Consider the following 21,876-nt stretch of genomic DNA (forward strand, 5'->3'; position numbering starts at 1 on the left):
ACTGTTGTAACTAACTTGGCAGGCTGGAATGCTGCCAAGGTTTGTCTGAGTTGCTGCCAAGGTCCTTATCTGTTTGTTTGCTTGGCTTTCAGCCACTGAGATTTTGGTCTTTGGTCTAGTTAAGCTTGTCTTGGCTTTTGGTACTGGATGGAGGAGGGGGTCAGAACAGGTAAGTTTATTGCTATTAAATTGAGACAATCTACTTTCTAATATTGTGAATTATACCAAAATACCTAAATAATCTCTGATCTACTTCTGCTGATTGCTGGCTGCCAGCAGTTCGGCAGTTCAATTCTCACCGGACTCAAGGTTGACTCAGTACTGAGATTGTTGGGGGCAATAAGGTGACTCTGTAAACTGCTTAGAGAGGACTGTAAAGTGGTATATAAGTCTAAGTGCTGTTGCTATCTTTCCAACATGGATTAGGTATTTCTTGGTGTTAGGTAACATTTTCTGTAGATTAACAGGAGAATCTATAGAAGCCAAGGAAGGATCAAAAGGTCAAACCAGGAAAATAGTATTATTAAACAAAATCCAACTTGACTAAGGCATCTCTGCAGACCTTGAGCAGGGAATTATTAATGGCCAGCCTGGATAGGTGGAGTCAGTGTTTTTGTTCAAAATACTTTTTCAGTCACATAGACTCCAGCTTGAAAGTTTTCTGGTTTACCAAACAGGATATTTTTATAAGAAAGTTGTTAGTCTTTGGCAGTTCTTAATACCTGAATATGCAATTCCACAATAGCTTTCAAACAATCAATCTTTACATTCTCCTTTTTGTATAGGAAATGCCTTGATCTGTCAAACGAATATGCAGACCATAATTATTCCATCAGATGTCAGAATTCTCTGAATGCACCTCCCAATAGTGAACACTTGAAAATACACATTTGGAAGAAAAATATACTGAAAATATTTCAACAGGTTTTCATGCCCCCTTTACTCCACTAAAGTGCTCCCACATGGTAATAGAACAGAATGGAAATTGGGGGAAAACATACAGAAGCTAAACTTAATTACAACAGCATTCCCAAATTAAAAGTCTTCCATATGATTTAGGGCCACCGCTCCTGAAATAGCAATAGCGCTTAGACTTAGAGACCGCTCCACAATGCTTTTACAGCCCTCTCTAAGCAGTTTACAGAGCCATCATATTGCCCCCAACAATCTGGGTCCTCCTTTTACCCACCTCGGAAGGATGGAAGGCTGAGTCAACCTTGAGCCTGGTGAGATTTGAACTGCCAAATTGCAGTCAGCTGGTAGTCAGCAGAAGTGTCTTGCAGTCCTAGACTCTAACCACTGCACCACCATGGCTCATCCCCAACCAGCAGGGCCAATGGGAATTTTGGAAGTATAAATCCAACCCATCTACAGTCCATCACATACAAAAGCTTAAGCTAGAGAAGGACAATTTCCCAGCTTTCAAGACAATGAATCTACATTAACATCCTAGTATGCAATCGTCAGAATAGAAAAATCACTGTCCTCGTAAAAAAATACGGTAGTCATTGAATCATATGTTAAACAGCATCAGAAGTTTTCAGTTCTGGGCAACTATCATGAAGGCAACTGAAAAGAAAGGTTAAACTTTTGAGGACAATTTCATTTTGACTTTCTTAGACAGACATAGGTGGGTTTGGGGGAGATTTATAGCATCATTTTAAGTTGGCTTAATGGTATAAACAGACCGGTAGTAGCAAGTTCTGGTCCAACAGAAGCCGAGTCAATGAAGTGACCTGCATAGCTTATGAAATATTACCTCCCGGGAAACAGTTTGTCATGGCACCCAACAACATGGAAATGGATGTGAAAGGACTATGGCCCTTAACAGAAAGGACAATTATGCCTGATGAGATGCTATTAAAGCATCTCGAGTACCTTAGAAGACTGTTTGAAGCAGCCGATTCCATGGAAGAGAGAAAGGATGAAACATATTTCCATTACTGCTTGAACAGAAGGAAATAATTAAGAGATTAAAATTTCAAAGAGAAGATAGTTACAAGTTCATACCCAGAGCAACCCTTACAGCTATGTTGTTTTGGATTTAAAAAAAAAACAGTCTTTCATCTTTGATTGTAAATAAAGTTGTATTTCTCTCATATGCATGAGCATTTCAAGAGAATAAAATTTCTAAGCCCTACATTTTCCAATTTTATTTTCCTGGGCTTCAAGATTACCGCAGATGGGGACTATAGCCAAGAAATTAAAAGATACTTGCTCCTGGGGAGGAAAGCTATGACAAATCTAGACAGCATACTAAAAAGCAGAGACATCACCCTGCCAACAAAAGTCTGTATTGTCAATGCCATGCTTTTCCCAGTTGCAACGTATGGCTGTGAAAGTTGGACTTTATGGCTGAGCACCAAAGAATGGAGGCCTTTGAACTCTGGTGCTGGAGAAGACTCCTGCGACTCCCTTGGACTGCAAGATGATCCAACCGGTCAGTCCTAGAGGAGATCAACCCTGACTGCTCTTTAGAAGGCCACATCCTGAAGACGAAACTCAAATACTTTGGCCACCTAATGAGAAGGAAGGATTCACTGGAGAAGAACCTCATGATGGGAACGATTGAGGGCAAAAGAAGAAGGGGACAACAGAGAATGAGGTGGCTGGATGGAGTGACTGAAGCAGTTGGCGTGAGCTTAAATGAACTCCAGAGGATGGTAGAGGACAGGAAGGCCTGGAGAAACGTTGTCCATGGGGACACGATGGGTCGGACACGACATCGCAACTAACAACAACACATTTTTCTATAAGGTAGAGTTGGGTCCATGGGAATAGGGTAGAGACCCAATCAGCACCCACTCTTTATTATCAGGAATGCTTGAGAAATTTAAACTTTTCATTTTCCAAAATGAAATTCCTTCAACATGATGGGATTGTGGTGCTTTTTTTTTGTATTTGTCCTGCAGCATTCAAATAACTCATTTAGAATGGTCAGCTTTCTGATGACCTTGCGCTATGCTACCGATTGCTTGGCGAAATTATTTGGGAACATTCCAAGCAATTCTGGCAAATTACAGTATTTCACTGATGAAGCCTCATGCATGCCCCACCAATCCATCTCCTCTGCTCCGAGAGGGAAATGCTGGAGTCAGCATCAGTTCTCTGATTTGTAAAGTTTCTCTAGAGAGCAAGGCCTGGGCTCTGGCCCTCAATTGAGCTGATCAAGTCAACTCTTAAGAGCTTCTCACCCAAGAATGGATGGATGCCAACCTCAACACAGCAAGCTTTCCTCAATAAAGCATTTTAACTTCAAAATATTATCCCAGCAATGTTCTTTTCCCCATTTTCTTCATTTAGCAATGCAGTTGTGTTCAACAGCATTGGCTTTGCATTCCTTTGGCTGTTAACACAACTGTGGAGATTCCAGGTCATACTTGTCCCAGGTAGTTTCGGACTTGCGACCACAACTGAACCCAATTTCTGTTGCTAAGTGAGGCAGATATTAAGTTAACTTTGCCCCATTTTATGACCTTGCTTGCCACATTTGTTAAGTGAATCACTGTCATTCCTTTGGCTGTTAACACAACTGTGGAGATTCCAGGTTATGGTTGTCCCAAAGGTGCATGTTAACTTAACATCTGCCTCACTTAGCAACAGAAATTGAGTTCAGTTGTGGTCGTGAGTCAGAAACTACCTGTGTTAACCCAAAGGTGCTTTTTCAGGAGGCAACTGGACTTCCTTGTTTTTTTTCTTTTGCAGATGTTTCACTTCTCATCCAAGAAGCTTCTTCAGTTCTGACAGGATAGTGGGGAATGGAAGGATCTGCACTATCTTGTCAGAGCAGAAGAAGCTTCTTGGATGAGAAGCGAAACATCTGCAAAAGAAAAAAACAAGGAAGTCCAGTTGCCTCCTGAAAAAGCACCTTTGGGTTAACACAGGTAGTTTCTGACTTACAACCACAACTGAACCCAATTTCCGTTGCTAAGTGAGGCAGATGTTGTTAACTTTGCCCCATTTTATGACCTTGCTTGCCATATTTGTTAAGTGAATCACTGCCGTTTTTAGATGAACCTGGCTTCCCCATTGACTTTGCTTCTCAGAAATTCGCAAAAGATAATCACGTGGCCCTGGGACATTGCGAGCATCATAAATATGAACGAATTGCCAAGCATTTAAATTCTGATCAGGTGACCATGGAGATTTTCAATGGCCATAAGTGTGAAAAGCAGACATAAGCCATTCTTTTTCAGTGCGGTTGTAACTTTGAACCATCACTAAATGAACTGTTGTAAGTCAAGGACTATCTGCAGAACCTAGTTGTTAGGAATAGGAGAGGAGAGGATAGGAGAAGACAGGAGAGGAGAAGATAGGAGAGGAGAAGATAGGAGAGGCCTAGATAGGAGAGGAGAGGAGAGGAGTGGAATAGAATAGAATGGGATGGGATAGGATAGGATAAGATAGAATAGAATGTCAGAGTTGGAATGGACCTTGGAGGTCTTCTTGTCCAACCCCCTGCTTTGGCAAGAAATCCTATACCATTTCAGACAAATGGTTGTCCAATCTCTCCTTAAAAACTTCCAGTGTTGGAGAACTCACAATTTCTGGAGGCAGGTTGTTCCCCTGATTAATTGTTCTAACCGTCAGGCAAGCGATCCTGCAGAGGACCATTCCCATCGTTTCCAACTCCTGAAAGGAAGAATCGGGGAACATGCGCGTCTTGGGCGGAAGCTGCTTCTAGCGCCTGAGCTGCCCAATGAGATTTTGGAGCAAGGTGAAGCAAATAGATAGCCCCACCTTCAGAAGCCAAGGGGAAGATGTTTTGCTTTGCAAAGCATCTTCCGAGGGATGCTGTCTACAAATCTTGCTTAGAAGTGCAACAACATTCCTCCGAAGCTTTGCCCAGCCCGAGCATTTATAAAACTCTCCCCCTGCCTCCATTTCTTCTTTCATGTTTCCATTAGGGGGGAAAAATTGCCAGGGCAGGCAGCCGAAAGATACCAAATTAACAGGAAAACAAATGGAAAGTGAGCAGCTTCTTTCTCTGTTGACAACACTCACCCCATTAGATCCCTTTAAACAGGACAAATAAGCTACTCAGCGGCACAAGTGGGCTTTTATATTTATTCTAAATTAGAAACAAAATAATTGCTGCTTGCCTTTAATGGACACACCAGTTAATTGTTCTAATAGCTCATGGACTCCTTCAAGGGGAGGTGCACGGAGGCAGAAGCACACGTTCCCCCCTGCCCATTTTGCTAGTTTTATACCAAACTGCATTTATGCAAAGCCGGCGTGATCTTCTCCCCCTCTCCTCTTGTACGCTCTGTGGCACAGGGCTGCCGTTCTAGATCAATTATTAATATGCATGAGTTATAATTATTTGGAGGGTTGGTACAAGATAATTATAAACCATAAAGCAGCCTTCATTTGCATGCATAAGTGCTTGTCTCTCTAACTATCCCCCCACCCCACCCCCCCACCTTTCCATATTCCCCGATCTGAATCTTCTATATAATAAGCTAGGGACCGGCTGGGTTTCGTGAAAGAATAATAGAAAGCAATGTATAATTTTTTTCCCCCCTCTGGAGTCAAGTAGACAATAACCTACCTTCTCTTTGTAAGATCTTTGGGATAGCTAACTCGGTATTGAAAAATCTAACAATATTTTGAAAGGCTTTATGATCTGCTGAGGCTAATGAGGTAATTAACAGAATAAGAAAGTTGGAAGGGACTTTGGAAGTCTTCTAGTCCAATCCTCTGCTTAGGCTGGAGAGCCATTCCAGACAAATGGCTGTCTAGTTTCTTCTGAAAAGCCTCCAGTGATGGAGAATAGGATAGAATAAAATAGAATTGAATAGAATAGAATAGAATTGGAAGGGACCTTGGAGGTCTTCTACTCCAACCCCCTGATTAGGCAGGAAACCTTGCACCACTGCAGACAAATGGTTATCCAACATCTTCTTTAAAACTTCCAGTGTTGGAGCATTCACAACTTCTGGAGACAAGTTGTTCCACTGATTAATTGTTCTAACTGTCAGGGAATTTCTTCTTAGTTCTAAGTTGCTTCTCTCCTTGATTAGTTTCCACCCATTGCTTCTTGTTCTACCCTCAGGTGCCTTGGAGAATAGTTTGACTCCCTCTTCTGTGTGACAACCCCTGAGATATTGGAAGACTGCTATCATGTCTCCCTTGGTCCTTCTTTTCATTAAAATAGACCTACCCAATTCCAGCAACCATTCTTTATATGTTTTAGCCACCAATCCCCTAATCCTCTTGGTTGCTCTTCTCTGCACTCTACAGAATAAGATATTTTACTGGATCTTATCATAACAAAACCACTGTCAATTTAGCAGAGGAAGTTGTCGAAGAGTGGTGGACTATTTATAAATATATATTTTTTTAAAAAAGAAATACATATGCTGCATTGGTTTAGCAGAATTTCTCTGAAAGTTCTTTGCTGGATAATTTGGAGATGGTTGTGTTATCCCTTCTTCACCCCCACTTTCTATCTTAAAAGAGGTGCAGGAAATTGTTTGAAAAATGCATGCAGTGAAGCTTTAAAGATTAATGGGTTGAATGACTCCTGTACAGTATCTGCCATTCCTATTATGATTCCATTCTGCCAGAAAATAAAGCTGGTGCAGATGTTTTGTTGTTTTCCCATGCCTGCCTTGAGTTGAACTTTTTTTTTAAAATTAAATTGCATCTTTAATCTCGGCGGGTTCAATCAAATCCTCACAGTTGAACCCCAACTTTCAACTGCAAATCTCAACCTTTTGCAACTGCAGGTCTGAAACCCTAATCAAATCTTGGCTGAGTCCCATAGCGTTGCCACACATTCTGAGCCGAAAATATGCTTGATTCAGCAGAACATTTGGAATGTTTCTAAATGCATTGTCTGAAGAACGAGCAAAATCAGGAAAAAAAACCCACAATAATTTAAAAAAGGAATAGAAACCTGCTTGTGCTCCGGCTCCTCTGTACATAGGAAAGAAACATTCAAAATTGATAATCTACTAGTTTGTTGAACAGGTGGCAGAGAAGAGGGCTTGTACTTAATATCTCTTGCTAGCCATTGTATGAGTGACTGCCAAAAACATGCCATAATTGCTAGTGTTAGCTGCTAAACAGTTGGTACAAAGCTGGGAAGGAATCTGATTTAGGAGGGTGTGAACAAAGAGGAGCACACTTAGCAAAGGTGTGTTTGCAGAAATCAAGCACACTTCATAGTTTAATGAAAAGAAGGGCTAGGGGAGACATGATAGCAGTGTTCCAATATCTCAGGGTTTGCCACAAAGAAGAAGCGAGTCAAGCTATTCTCCAAAGGATCTGAAGGCAGGACAAGAAGGAATGGGTGGAAATTAATCAAAGAGAGAACCAACTTAGAACAGGAATTTTCTGACAATTAGAACAATTAATCACTTACCATCAGTGAGACTAGTAAAAATGTTTAAAAAATATGTCTACCCATTGTTGGAAATGTAATAAAAAAACTGGGGACATGCTACCACCTGTGGTGGACATGCTCCAAAGCAAAAAGATTTTGGGTGAAAATGCATATGTGGTTAGAAAACATGTTGACAGCATATAGATTTTAAGCCAGAACTATTTTTGTTAGGCATAACACCAGAAAAATATGACAAAGCACATGTATATTTGAAATTACATGTTTTAACAGTGGCAAGAATTGTATTTGCGCAACTTTGGAAAGGCGAGGAAACACTTACAGAAGAAGATATAATTTTTAAAAAAACACGTGATTGGGGAGGAATGGACAGATTTACACTGAAGATAAAAGAAAAAGAAGACATAGAATACTTTCGGACTTGGGATTTATTTTATGAATGGTTGGATAACAGAGGTAGAAATTAAGAGTTTGAGATGTAAACAAATTGGCCCAGTTAGTACACTGTTCTTTAAGCACATATTGTTTACAAAGAAACCTCTCCCTCCCTCCCTCCCTCTCTCTCTCTCTCTCTCTCTCCCTCCCTCCCTCCCACCCACCCTCCCTCCCTCTCCAATCAGTGGAATGACTTGCCTCCAGAAGTCATGGGTGCTGCAACATTGCAGGTTTTTAAAGAAGAAATTGGACAGCTGTTTGTCTAAAATGGTATAGGGTTTTCTGCCTTTCTAGCTATGTCCTATGGAAAGCTTGCATGAAGAAACCACCCATTCTTAGATCATTAAAGTAGGTATGTCCTATGGAAAGGTTGCTTAGCTTTAATGATTTCTCCAGTCAGTGTGTGCATACATAGGTGTTATTTCCCAGTGAAAACTCCAGCAAAGGGAAGGGGTTCAAAGAAGCCCTTGTGAGCCTCCCAAAGGAAGCAGTGCCCGAGGCTTCAAGGGCAGTGATTGTGGTCACGAGAAACGCTTTGCAGGATGTCTCATTCAAATACTTCCCACAGTTCTAATCCATATTTGTATTCTTGCATTTATTAGCCACAGTACCTGGGGGAAAGGAAGATTTATTTCTCCTAGAACAATAGGAGAATTTCAATTTCAATCTTTCCCTTCATGCTTCCCTATTAAAATTAAGGTATTTCAAAATGTATAAATATCTGGGGAAAAATAAATGGGCACATGAAGGAATAATGATGCATTGATTATTTTGCACCTTATATGGGATTTGGTTACACAGAGAACCTGTAATTACACCTGCAGATATAGATGGCTCTAGCTACCCACAAAAAACATGCCCAGGCATGTATGTACAGAACTGTCTGCAGAACTTCAAATGAACTGCATAGATTGTTAAAAAATAATAAAACTCTTGCTCATAATATTCTCTTCTCCCGATATACAGTAATTTTACCGCAGATCAAATAATCTAAGATGGGTTTTAGAGGAACCTCTATTCAATCACACAGAAACAAAAGCCTATTTTATAGCACCGTATTGCAAGTTTAGTTTTTAAATTAAAATTGTATATTGAGTCAAGGGTTTAGATCAACAGCAGCGAGCTGGCCTTGTCTAGGTTTGAAAGTTAATCAGGATTAGACTTGTTAACACTTGGATGGGAGCCTAGCAGAGAATACTAGAATTTTGGACTAGACTGAGAAGTTAAAAAGAAGCCTCAGAAGAAAGCAATGACACAGAACTTGCTGGCCAAGAAAATGACATCAACTTATCCTGGGGGGAAAAAAATCACTTGGTTTGAAGGATATTCTTTGCATTCATTCTTTCATTCATTCTGACTGATATTCACATGAACTACTTGAATTAATTAATAGTCCAAGAAGGAAGAAAAGATGGTACCCAAGAAATGGTCTATAAGAAGACCATGTCCCTTGGTCTTCTCAAAGCTGGCTTTAGTCCTTTTCTGAAAACAGTAGGAAACTATTTCTGATGAGCTTTTTATTGGACTCGATGTGCATAATGCATATTGGTAACACTCACTTTTAAATTACACAAAAGCACTTCTGTCAGCACAATAAAATATTGTGTTGTTCCTGCTGTTTTGGTTTTACCTGCAAGGCAACTAGCAGATACAAGGAGGTTTATTCAAGCCCCTAGTAGGCCACCATACTTAGGGTAGTAGATTGCAGTTTGTCTGTCCACCAATTCTGTGCATGTTTGACCTACATCCTGGTAAGTGGGACTTATCTTTGAGCAAAGCCATAGTTACCACTCAGAAAGTCCAATAGTTCGAAGAATCAATTCCCAAATGTGATTTGTAGTCTCTATTTCTGAATGTTAACAAAGAGTCCATAGGGCCTGATTGGGTGGTTTATTAGCAGAATGAAGACAGATGATAGAGGGTTGTCTCTAAAACTTCTTTACTTCAAGGCTATTGTTACCCAAGTAATCTATTCCTCCTCTGTTCAGACAACAACTGCCACCAGTTTAATTTACTCTTTGTATTTCACAGCCTTGAGCTACCTAGAGATCCTGGCCCAAGAAACAAATGCTGAACTTTAATCAGGGCACTCCGATGGATTGGGAAGTAACTCTTGACCACAATAAAGACCTCCCTTTTTTCCATTTGTCACTATTCATTGGAGGAACCAAGTGTTCCTCTGGAAAAAAAACCAAACAGACTTAAAAATACTGGAAAAGGGACTGTCAGGAATGATTGTTAGACCATCTCACTGGATTAAACTGAAGAATGAAAGAAATAGGGTTAAGATCAGGATTTCAGCAACCTGATCATCATCAGATATTTTCACCCCACCCCCACCCCCCAGATGTCAGGCACAGTGGTTATTAGATCATCACAAAATTCCCATTTGGAAGAAAACAAACGAACGAGACGGTTTCCTGTTGCTCTTTTTACTTCCCACCAATCTTACTTTTTCCTTTATTCCCCAAGGCAAAGTACACACTGAATTTTTTTTAGCAGTGCACTCAATTATACCATTTTTCTCATTGGAGAATGGCTTTGGCACTACGTTTGCTCTAGTTCCAAAAAATAAAATGAGGAGGAATCCTTCATGCTCTCAGTGCTTGATTGTTTTCTTTCAGGTGACTCAACCTAGGTAACATCATCTTCATGAGCACTGATGATGTTCTCTCATTTGGGTAATGAAACGACTGCAAGAAAACAAGCAAGCTCAGAGCACCAAGGACCACACATTTCAACTCTGAGCTACAAATATTCTCCTTTGTAAAAATGATGTTCGGTTCATGGCATACTTGCTATGTCTTTCTTTTTCTTTCTTTCTTTCTTTCTTTCTTTCTTTCTTTCTTTCTTTCTTTCTTTCTTTCTTTCTTTCTTTCTTTCTGTCGGTCTGCCTGCCTGCCTGCCTGCCTGCCCACTCTCATCTCTCCCATCCATCCATCACATCACATCACGTCACGTCACGTCACGTCACGTCACATCTATCTATCTATCTATCTATCTATCTATCTATCTATCTATCTATCTATCTATCTATCTATCTATCTATCTATTTGAGAGACCGCCTTCTGCCAATTACCTCCCTGCATCCCATCAGATCGCACAGGGTAGGCCTCCTCCAAATTCCATCCGCCAGTCAGTGCCGACTGGTGACTACACGGAGGAGAGCCTTCTCAGTTGCAGCTCCGACGCTATGGAACAATCTCCCCATGGAGATCCGCACCCTCACCACCGTCCAGGCCTTCCGCACGGCCCTCAAGATCTGGCTATCCCGTCAGGCCTGGGGATAGGACTTTACTCTCTCCCCGCCCGAATGCTGAGTGAATGTTGTGCTTTTATTGTTAATTATTTTTTACTCACATTTTCTTTTATGTCTTGTCTTGCACTCCCCTCCCTCATTATTGTAAGCCGCCCTGAGTCCCCTCAGGGAAAAGGGCAGCCTATAAGTGTTCAATAAAACTCTAAAAAAACACCTCTATCTATCTATCTATCTATCTATCTATCTATCTATCTATCTATCTATCTATCTATCTATCTATCTATCTATCATCTATCTATCTATCATCTATCTCATCTTATGTATCTCTCTATCATCTATCATCTCTCTTTCTCCCCCTCCCTCTCCCTATCTGTCTCATCCCTCTTTCAATCTCTGTCTTCTATCTGTACATCCATCCATCCATCCATATCTATCTATCTATCTATCTATCTATCTATCTATCTATCTATCTATCTATCTATCTATCTATCTATCTATCATCTATCTATCTATCTATCTATCTATCTATCTATCTATCTATCTATCATCTATCTCATCTTATTTATCTCTCTATCATCTATCATCTCTCTCTCTCCCCCTCCCTCTCCCTATCTGTCTCATCCCTCTTTCAATCTGTCTTCTATCTGTACATCCATCCATCCATCCATCCATCCATGAAAATAAGCAGTGCCCTCCAACTGCTGATGGTAGCCAACCAAGTGCACAAGGAACCCCAGCCATACTGCCATCAAGGTTAATAGCCCTCCATCTAATTTTCTGAGCCCACCAACAATGGCATCCACAATTTATTTCTTCTTGAACACGTCTCCTTCATAATTAGGCATATCAGAAAAAAAATGCAAGCAGTAAGAGAAACGTTATGGATCTCTGTAACATGGACCAAAATATTATTATTTTTTTCCACTGAGTTGCCTTCACAAAAGCTTATATAAAATATTTTGCTAAGTTAATTCAGCAGAACAAAATAGATGTTCTGCTTCCTACTTTTTAAGGAATTGTGGGTTCTGATCAGCAGACGCAGATGCTTCTTTATGCACCGCTAACGATGATCGCATTAAATCACCCATAAAGCAAACTACATCTTTAGCATCTTCTCAATTTCCAGAGAAAACAACAATTGGAGACAACCATAGGAGAAAAAAAAAAACCCACAGCCACGGGGGGGGGGGGGGGGAAGCTAGCAATAGCAATAGCAATAGCAGTAGACTTATATACCGCTTCATAGGCCTTTCAGGTCTCTCTAAGCGGTTTACAGAGAGTCAGCATATTGCCCCCAACAATCTGGGTCCTCATTTTACCCACCTCGGAAGGATGGAAGGCTGAGTCAACCCTGAGCCGGTGAGATTTGAACCGCTGACCTGCTGATCTAGCAGTAGCCTGCAGTGCTGCTCTTAACCACTGCGCCACCTTGGCTCTAATGTGTGACTCTGTTGGTTTTTAAAGTTAATATTATATCATGAAGGCCTTTTGAAAAAGAAAGGAAAAAGAGCGAATTCCTTCTTACAGTTGGTGTGGGATTTTGAAATTTACTGAAATCTTGGTCTCCTGTTCTGTTTCATGAAAGCATTCTGAATACTGACAGGAGCTTTATGCAAAATCAGAAAAAGACCTGGGAAAAATAAGTGATGCTAATGGAAATTCCCCCTCTGGGAGAACTTACTTGGCAGGCCATATAACAGCTGCATAGACAAAATGGCTGCCAGGTGCCTAAAGAAATTACATTGACTGTATAAAGATCAGATCTAAGATTCAGAACAGTATAATAGTCAAGAAGTGCCCCATTATTCCTCACTGGGAATCCTATGTTCCAAATGAGGAAGTTGGAGACAAATCTTACATATTTATTTTTGAGATGGGAAATTACCAGGCAACCTAAACAGCTTTAGATTAATTTAAGAATTTCTTTTTAAAAGAAAAATGGTAGTATAAGGGGAGAGCAAATCACTGTTGACAAGAAAACAAAAATGGACATATTAAAAAGTCAAACATGGATTTGAGTGGGTTTTTAATTTTATTAACTGAAATCTCAGTCTCGTGGCAACAGGTGACATCCCCTTCACATAATCAGCTATGCTACATTTCAAAAATATTGTTTGGAAAAATAGCAATATGAAAAAAGCTACCAAATGTCTCCACTGAACATTCAGGTGTACAAAAGTTTATATTTAGCTAAGGGTGGATATATAAAGCAAAAATGCATATTACCGCCTCTCTACATATAGGAAACTTTTGTATAAAAAAAAGAAACAAAGATGTATTGCATCTTGTTTTAAAATCTGCAGAAGGAGCTGGCATTTGGATAGAACGGATTAAGGTATGCGTACCTGTGTAAATCATGAAGACAGGGTATAGACTGCTCCTGCTTGGGCAAGGGGTTGGAGTAGATGACCTACAAGATCCTTTCCAACTCTGTTAATCTAATCTAATCATATCTAATCTAATCATTACTAATTGTGTCCAGTGTCCTCAATTAAAGCTTTATTTTGATGCTGGAAATTTTTCATTGAGTTCTTAGTCGTTTCAAATGTTCTATCCGCAACACTGTCTGGATACTTTTGAGATTCAAAGAAGACTACAACGTTTGTTTAAGTAAACCTACTTCAAACTTTTCCTTCTCAACTGTTCATAATTTCACAGAGATTGTGGATTAAGAGACATTTTGATCATTTGGAGCAGAGAAAATTATGTAATCATTTGATTCTCCTTTTTCCATATATAGTTGCTTTTGTCGAATGTGTGAACTTTTTATTTTTTTGGGTTCTATTTCCAAAGGTGATATGCAGACACAAATAAGCATACAATTACTTTATCTCTACAGATTCCTGTAGCTTAAATCCAGTAAAGCTATAGCTCTCTGTATTCCAATTAACATACTGTCTGTTCCAACAGCCTGCTTCTGTTTATTTTCTGTTTTTATTTTCATTTTTCAAATGACTCTGACATGTTTGATACAACTAATCAAAACAATATTTTTATACAGTACATACATACACTGCTACTCCCTTGTCTTGATTCTGTTGGGATAGCCTTCTATCCCAACTTTGAAATTCTGTTGTGGACATTTGGACCCCTTTAATTGCTCACCTTAAAAGGCAAAACATCTTGGAAGGAACTACAGGGCTGATGAGATATGACTCCTTCTGCACCGTTCCCAACATTTAGGCATTTATATGAACATTTCAATTTCCATGGGGAAACTTTATCAGAACTTGAAGTCATGTTCCATCAAACTTTCAGGGTCTGGATTAAGTTTCATAACCCACAATTCTACATAAAACGTGTCTCTGTTATCGATGTGCATGCATGTTTTCATACAAGGCCATGTACAGATTAACAATTTACTTGGGGCTGCCCCTGAAGAATGTTCGGAGGCTACAATTGGTCCAGAATGCAGCCGCGTGAGCGATATCGGGTGTACCTAGGTACACCCATGTTACACCTATCCTCTGAGAGCTGCACTGGCTTCCCATCAGTCTCCGAATGCGCTTCAAGGTGCTGGTCGTTACCTTTAAAGCCCTACATGGCTTGGGACCTGGATACCTACGGGACCGCCTCCTGCCACATACCTCCCAACGACCTATAAGATCCCACAGATTGGGCCTCCTTCGGGTACCGTCAACCGGGCAATCCCGGTTGGCGACTACTCGGGGAGGTCTTTCTCTGTAGCTGCTCCAGCTCTGTGGAATGATCTCCCTGCAGAGATCCGGACCCTTCCCACTCTCTCAGCTTTCCGTAAGGCCACTAAAACCTGGCTGTTCCGGCAGGCCTGGGGCTGTTGACCCCAAAATATGGTCCAGCCCCACTTGGAATGGAGTGCATGGTTTGTTTTTAAGTCTATCTTTTCTTTTTTTTTCTATGCCTTTTGATTTATTTGTATTGTGAGCCGCCCGGAGTCCTACGGGATTGGGCGGTATACAAGTGTTATTAAACTTTAAACTTTAAACAGAGTTGGAAGGGTCCTTGGAGGTCATCTAGTCTAATCCCCCTGCCCAAGCAGGAAACCCTACACCATTTCTGACAAATGGCAGACCAGTCTCTTCTTGAACGCTTCCAATGATGAAGCTCGCACAACTTCTGAAGGCAAGTTCTGTTCTATGGGTTGATTGTTCTCACTGTCAGAAAATTTCACCTTACTGTTAGATTGAATCTCTCCTTGTCCAGCTTCCACCCATTATTCCTTGTCTGGCCTTCGGGTGCATTGGAAAATAGCTTGAACCCCTCCTCTCTGTGGCAGCCCATCAAATATTGGAAGACTGCCATCATGTCTCCTCTGGTCCTTCTCTTCACTAAACTAGCCATGCCCAGTTCCTGCAACTGTTCATCGTATGTATTAGCCTCCGTTCCCCTAATCATCTTGGTTGCTCTTCTCTGCACTTTTTCTATGTGTGTCAACTCTCAAAACAACTCTAGCTGAAGCCACATTTTTCTTGCTTTATTTCTTAGTTGCCATACTTAGTGGGTGGGATGTAGAATGTTTTCCTCCAATGTGCCAGACATGACAACCATCAGGCTCCTGAGAACCAAACCTGGCAATGGCAGGAGGGAGTGCTGAAAAGTTCAGCACTGGCTTGGTTGGATAAAGTGACGCAAGGGTGGTGGCCAGTATCTAGTCTTTAATTATACCAAAACATGGGAATTATTCAGTGTTGGTTTCACTTCTGACTGTGCTGATATGATATACCCAATAAACAGGAGTTTTGAGGAAGCCAAGGCCTCAAGAGTCTTGAATTGATTGGGAGACAACAGAACCAGCAAGAATTACATGATGTGTGTGCAAAGGCCAGTTTGCCCAGGTCACAACTCTTTGCTAAACTTCTCTGACCTAGGCTTCCCGAGAGCAGGAAGCAAACTCCTTATTCTGACAAAAAACCCTTTGATTAATTTACCATGAATTCTGCTCATTCACATACAGCAAAGTCATTCAAGGGAGGATTTACAGTCACAGACCTTATCTGGCTTAGAGAGCTGACAGTCAAAACTTGGCAAGGAGTTGAGTCATGAACCAATGAAAGGAACTAATTGTCTCCTGCAAACTCCACTCCTCTTTTATTTTCTCTAGGAGGGGCCATTCATTGTCCACCTGTAGCCTTACTCCCAAGTCGACCCCTGTTCTGTAGCTCATCCAGTGGTGGGTTGCAGGCGGTACACCCCAGTACAAGTGTACCGGAGCCTGCCTGGAACACCAGATACCATTCCGGTACAGTGCTCCGGAGGGCCTGCCCCCCCCAAGGTCCTTACCGGTCTTTTAAGTCTTCGGTGCTTCTGTGCATGTGCATGGCGTGTACTGCACCTGCACGATGCTCCGCTGAGTAGCTGGAGCGTTTTAGAGGCGCTAAGATGCATGCACGCACTGTGCATGGATGCGCACGTGCTGTGCACATCCATATGTACGCCGCCGGGTTGTACCGGTTGGAACGGGATCCGGAACCCACCACTGAGCTGTTCCCTTCATCTGGCCACAACATATACACATTTCACCATTCATGTGAGTAATGTATGAGAAGACCATTGAAAACAGCAACACTCCCCCCCCCCCCAAAAAAAATACTACTAATGTAAAGGTTTCTATAAGTGACGGGCAACCTATTTGTTCGACATTGGGTCTCCTATTGCAAATATTTCTGAAGAAAGTTGCAAAGAATAAATATAATTTACCCAAATGTTTGGATTGATTCATAAGGCTGGGGGGGTGCTACATCATTATGTATATCCCCTAACTGTCAAGCGTTCCCATTGGGCTCAGCTGTCATTCTTTTATTTTCTGTATGCTTAGTTCCTTATTCAGGAATTGATTTACTTGACCAAAACATCTCAGACATGACTTAGACTTTTTATTGCAGGTAAGAATGAAGCTATGTGCACAAAGACTTGCCCGGTGCAATATGCGGAAATCGAATACTTTAGAATTATACTCTATGGTTTAAATTCTAGGCTGTTTTCTTCTACCTTTTCTAGTCAACAGGTACCTGGATGTTCCCTTAATGGCCTTAGGATGCAATTTTTTCTGTGTAACTATAATGTTTCTCTCTAGCCTTGAAACTGCTGGCACCTTCTTTGTCAGCAACATTTTTTTTATACCTTAGCAACTTTATGGCTGGATGAAGTACGGATAGATCAAAAGCAGCGCTGGTATCAAAAAGACGAGCTACTTTTAGCATGCTGTGAATTTCCAACCCAAGTAAGGAAGAAGCTTTAAAAACAATTTTGAAGCCACCAGTTATTGCTGGCTTGTTTTTGAATTTTACGTATAATTTGTCTCTCTTTGTACTCCAGTGGAAATGAGGAAAAGACAGAATATTAACTTCTATGGACAAAGAAAAGCAATTAAGAGACTAGCTTCTGCCAATTTCTTATTTTTAATAGCAAGCACATTAAATATTGGTAGCCTGAGAAGCTCTTTCTATGAGATTTCATTCTTTAACTGGAAGCTGCTTGGGTGACGTTTTGCATTGCAAGTGTTTTTGATAGTTTAATTATTTTGGTTCTGAGTTCCACCTAACTATTCCAAGAGTAATCAAAGATAGTGAGAGCTCAATAGATTAAGGAAACGATCAGCTATATATCATTTAAAGTATATGCAATAGGAACATATATAACACCAATTTCAGGTTGTCTTCAGTAGTGCGCATCTTCATTTTATCACTATGGTTTGGTTTCATGGGACCAGTTCAGACAATGAGTAAGTAGACTAAGAAAGCTACTTCTCTTACTATGATTGCTATTTGCACATTCACTGCCTCTGATGAGCGAGCAAGCAAGCAGTACCAAATCATTAGATTCTGTCACTGATTTGTCCTTGGATATGAATCTGGGTAGACACCAAGTCATGAAGATGTCTGGTGCCAGGTTGTAAAAGTAGGAGATGAAAAGTGGACCTTTATTTATTCAGAATAGAACTGGAAGGGACCTTGGATGCCCTCTAGTCCAACCCCCTCATCAAGCAGAAGGCCCTATACCAGAGGTGGGTTCCTACCAGTTCGTACCTATTCGGTAGAACCGGTTCGTCAAATCTACCGAACTGGTTAGAAGAGGTTCCACCAGTGGACCCGGAAAGCAGGCCACACCTACAGAAGAGGTTCCAAAATTTTTTGAAACCACCACTGGTGGTTGTGTAATGTCCCGCAGTTATCTATGCATTAATAATGACCTAGTAATATTTCCTTATACATTTTAGGAACCTTTCCTTACATAATTGGTGTTTTCTTTCATACTTTTGGATTTCTAACTTCTGTTTCCGTTAGTTGGCAATTGCTAAAACCAATCCCACGTGAAAAAGTATTCAAAGCCTTCTTGATTTTAATTGTCAATTTATTTATTCCTGCCCATTGTAATATGTATTCACTTGCATATCTCTGTTTTTCCACTGTTGTGCAAACACAATTCCAGCAGCTGCTAACATGTGTAAAATTAAATATATATTATACTCCCTTTCAAATAGCCGACAAAATATTTCTGGTTTTAATTCCATATCTTGCTTTACGATTGCTTCTAACCACTAACTTCTGAATAGCTACTTGGACCGACCTAAGTACTAATTCATAATTTCATATCTTGTCACATGGGCGGCAAGCCACTCCCATCCGGTCACATGGGCAGCAGGCCACTCCCATCCAGTCACATGGGTGGCAAACCACTCCCACAAAGGAGGCCACACCCACAGAGTAGGTTCCAACAATTTTTGAAACCCACCACTGCCCTATATTTCAGACAAGTGACTGTCCAGTCTTTTTTTAAAAACCTCTAGTAATGAATCACCCACAACTTCTGAAGGCAACTTCTGTTCCACTGGCCAACTGTTTTCACTGTTAGGAAGTTCCTCCTTATTGCTTCTCTCCTTGATTAGTTTTTATCCATTGTTTCTTGTCCTGCCAACAGGTGCTTTGGAAAATAAGTTGACCCCCTCATCTTTGTGGCAGCCCCTCAAATATTGGAATAGTGTTTTCATGTCACCCTTAGTCCTTCTTTTCTCAAGACTAGCTGTACCCAAATCCTGAAACCGTTCTTCATATATGTTTTAGTCTCCAGGCCTTTAATCATCTTGGTTGATTAAGATCATTAATCCTTTAGAGGGTTTTCTTTTAATTCTTCTAAGTTTAAACTCATATTAAATTCCATATTTAATATGGAAGTTTCCTTTAGAGAGGAACCTTCCATATTAATGTGGAAGACTTCTCCCTAGGCATTGTAACATCAGATGTGGGTCTGCCCCAAATTGTTGGACAAGTTAAAATAATCTCTCCGATGCTTAGAAATAAAGACTCTCCCGTCTTTTTTCTTTTCTTTTTGAAAAACATTGGGAAGAAAAATAAAACCATGGCAATATAGAAAGTTGGAAAGAATACTTGGAAAGGAAGATGTTACACTGACCTTCAGTCATTCGCCGATACTTCTCTTTGTACATAAATCCAAAGACCAAATAACATCCTCTTCTTGGGAGACCAAGTTCTACAAAAGTCAAAGCAAAGTATAGATCAATTGGCAAAATGGTGCATTACAAATCGTGTCTGCTTTAAATATATAGTGATACTCTTCAATATAAGGAACTAGATCCCAAATGGATTGCCCTTTGTTTTCAGAGGGCTGTGAAAATAACTACAGACTTTCTCACATCCTGGACATAAATTGTTTCAACTTCTACCCTCAGAACGACACTATAGGGCACTGCACACCGGAACAACTAGACACAAAGAAAGTTTTTCCCCAAATGCCATCACTCTGCTAAACAACTAATTCTCACAACACTGCCATAGTACCTACTAAGACTGTATTACTATTATTTTTCTCTTCCTTCCTAGTATCTATTTCTTCCCCACTTATGACTATAACCATGTTGCTTGTATCTTTCAATTTATATTGTTTTATTTGTTTCCTAGTATGGTTTCATTGCTTATTAGTAACTTATGACTATCACTAAGTGTTGTATCATGCTTGTTGATGAATGTATTCTATTTTATTTTTCTTTATGTAAACTGAGAGCATATGCACCAAAGACAAATTCCTTGTGTGTCCAATAGAATAAAGAATTCTATATTCTATATTCTATATTCTATATTCTATATTCTATATTCTATATTCTATATTCTATATTCTATATTCTATATTCTATATTCTATATTCTATATTCTATATTCTATATTCTATATTCTATATTCTATATTCTATATTCTATATTCTATATTCTATATTCTATATTCTATATTCTATTCTTCATTCCACTATTCTATACTGTATATTGTATATTGTATTCTATTCTATTCTCCATTCCACTATTCTATATTCTGTTCTATTCTATATTCTGTATTCTGTATTCTGTATTCCGTATTCCGTATTCCGTATTCCGTATTCCGTATTCCGTATTCCGTATTCCGTATTCCATATTCCATATCCCATATCCCATATCCCATATCCTATATCCTATATCCTATATTCTATATTCCTTATTCTATATTCTATATTCTATATTCTATATTCTATATTCTATTCTATTCTCCATTCCACTATTCTTTATTCTGTTCTATTCTGTATTCTGTATTCTGTATTCCGTATTCCGTATTCCGTATTCCGTATTCCGTATTCCGTATTCCGTATTCCGTATTCCGTTTTCTATTCTATTCTATTCTATTCTATTCTCCATTCCATTATTCTATATTCTGTTCTATTCTGTATTCTGTATTCTGTATTCTGTATTCTCTACTCTCTACTCTCTACTCTCTACTCTCTATTCTCTATTCTCTATTCTCTATTCTCTATTCTCTATTCTCCATTCTCTATTCTCCATTCTATTCTATTCTATTCTATTCTATTCTATTCTATTCTATTCTATTCTTCATTCCACTATTCTCTATTCTGTTCTATTCTATTCTATTCTTCATTCCACTATTCTCTATTCTATTCCATTCCATTCCATTCTTTTATTCTATTTTATTTCTAATATGAAAAAAATTGTAAAAGTCAGATTTCCGAAGGTATGAAGTTATTATTTTTTTTGGCGGGGGGCAGATATGTACCAGTGTTTTCACTGATAGATGAACCAATTAGGAGGAAAACAAGAATAATAGGCACTGCTCAAATTCTACACATATTCTATTTCTAAAGACCCGCTGCATGCCTGCAGAATTATTTCACACATCAAAACAAACACATTTGTGTTTGGCATGGAGCCTATCGCTGCAATATATCTCTGTCCCCAGACAGCCAAAGATTCTGTCTTGTTATTCTGACTTCAAAATGATTCATTTATTGAGTTTACCAAAGGGTGTGGACAATCCCAGTGGTATCCCTGTTTTTTTTTTTAATATTGAATGTGATATCTAAAGTGGAAATTAATTTATATCATCAATTTGAGCAGTGGTTAGCTGTCACTACATCTTGCGCTGGAAATATTTATGAATTGGAGACCGTGACTCAAAATGTGAATGACTGAGTTAGCCTTCGGAACTGAAAACTGGGGAATTCCCCATCTGTGTTATAAGCTTGGTTTGTTTGCTTTTTGAAGAAAACTTTTTGAGAGGGCTAATTATGAAAAATCAGGGCTGATTTCAGTTTTATATTATTTTGCTAAGCCTATCACGCTACCGGATCCCTTTGGTCTTTAAGCAGGTAGCTAGAATTGTGTGGGTATATTATTTCAAGCATGAATTCGCCTACTTCTTCCATCTGAAATGGGTATGGATTACTCTAGAAATGTCTAGGATTTTTATCAGTGCCTATCCAACTCACATTCCCCAACAGAAAGTCCTTCCTCTGCTCCAAAGGTTTGCTTTGGACGCCATGTTTACATCAAAGACATGCTCAGTAAACCTCTGGCTTC

At 39.8% G+C, this 21,876-nt stretch overlaps 1 protein-coding gene across 2 annotated transcripts in view; it reads right to left on the reverse strand.

The window, feature by feature from the left end:
• Positions 1–21,876, reverse strand: part of KIRREL3 (kirre like nephrin family adhesion molecule 3) — a 781,414-nt gene that overhangs the window by 324,531 nt on the left and 435,007 nt on the right. For both annotated transcript variants that reach the window (XM_087706343.1, XM_087706345.1), the window contains exon 2: positions 19,434–19,511. In XM_087706343.1, coding sequence (XP_087562469.1) covers positions 19,434–19,511 — 78 coding nt within the window. The remainder of the gene's footprint in view (positions 1–19,433; positions 19,512–21,876) is intronic.

This window comes from Thamnophis sirtalis, unplaced genomic scaffold, assembly GCF_051295495.1.
Source record: "Thamnophis sirtalis isolate CommonGarterSnake01/CBP01778 unplaced genomic scaffold, rThaSir2_p1.2 scaffold_2, whole genome shotgun sequence".
Taxonomy (NCBI): domain Eukaryota; kingdom Metazoa; phylum Chordata; class Lepidosauria; order Squamata; family Natricidae; genus Thamnophis; species Thamnophis sirtalis.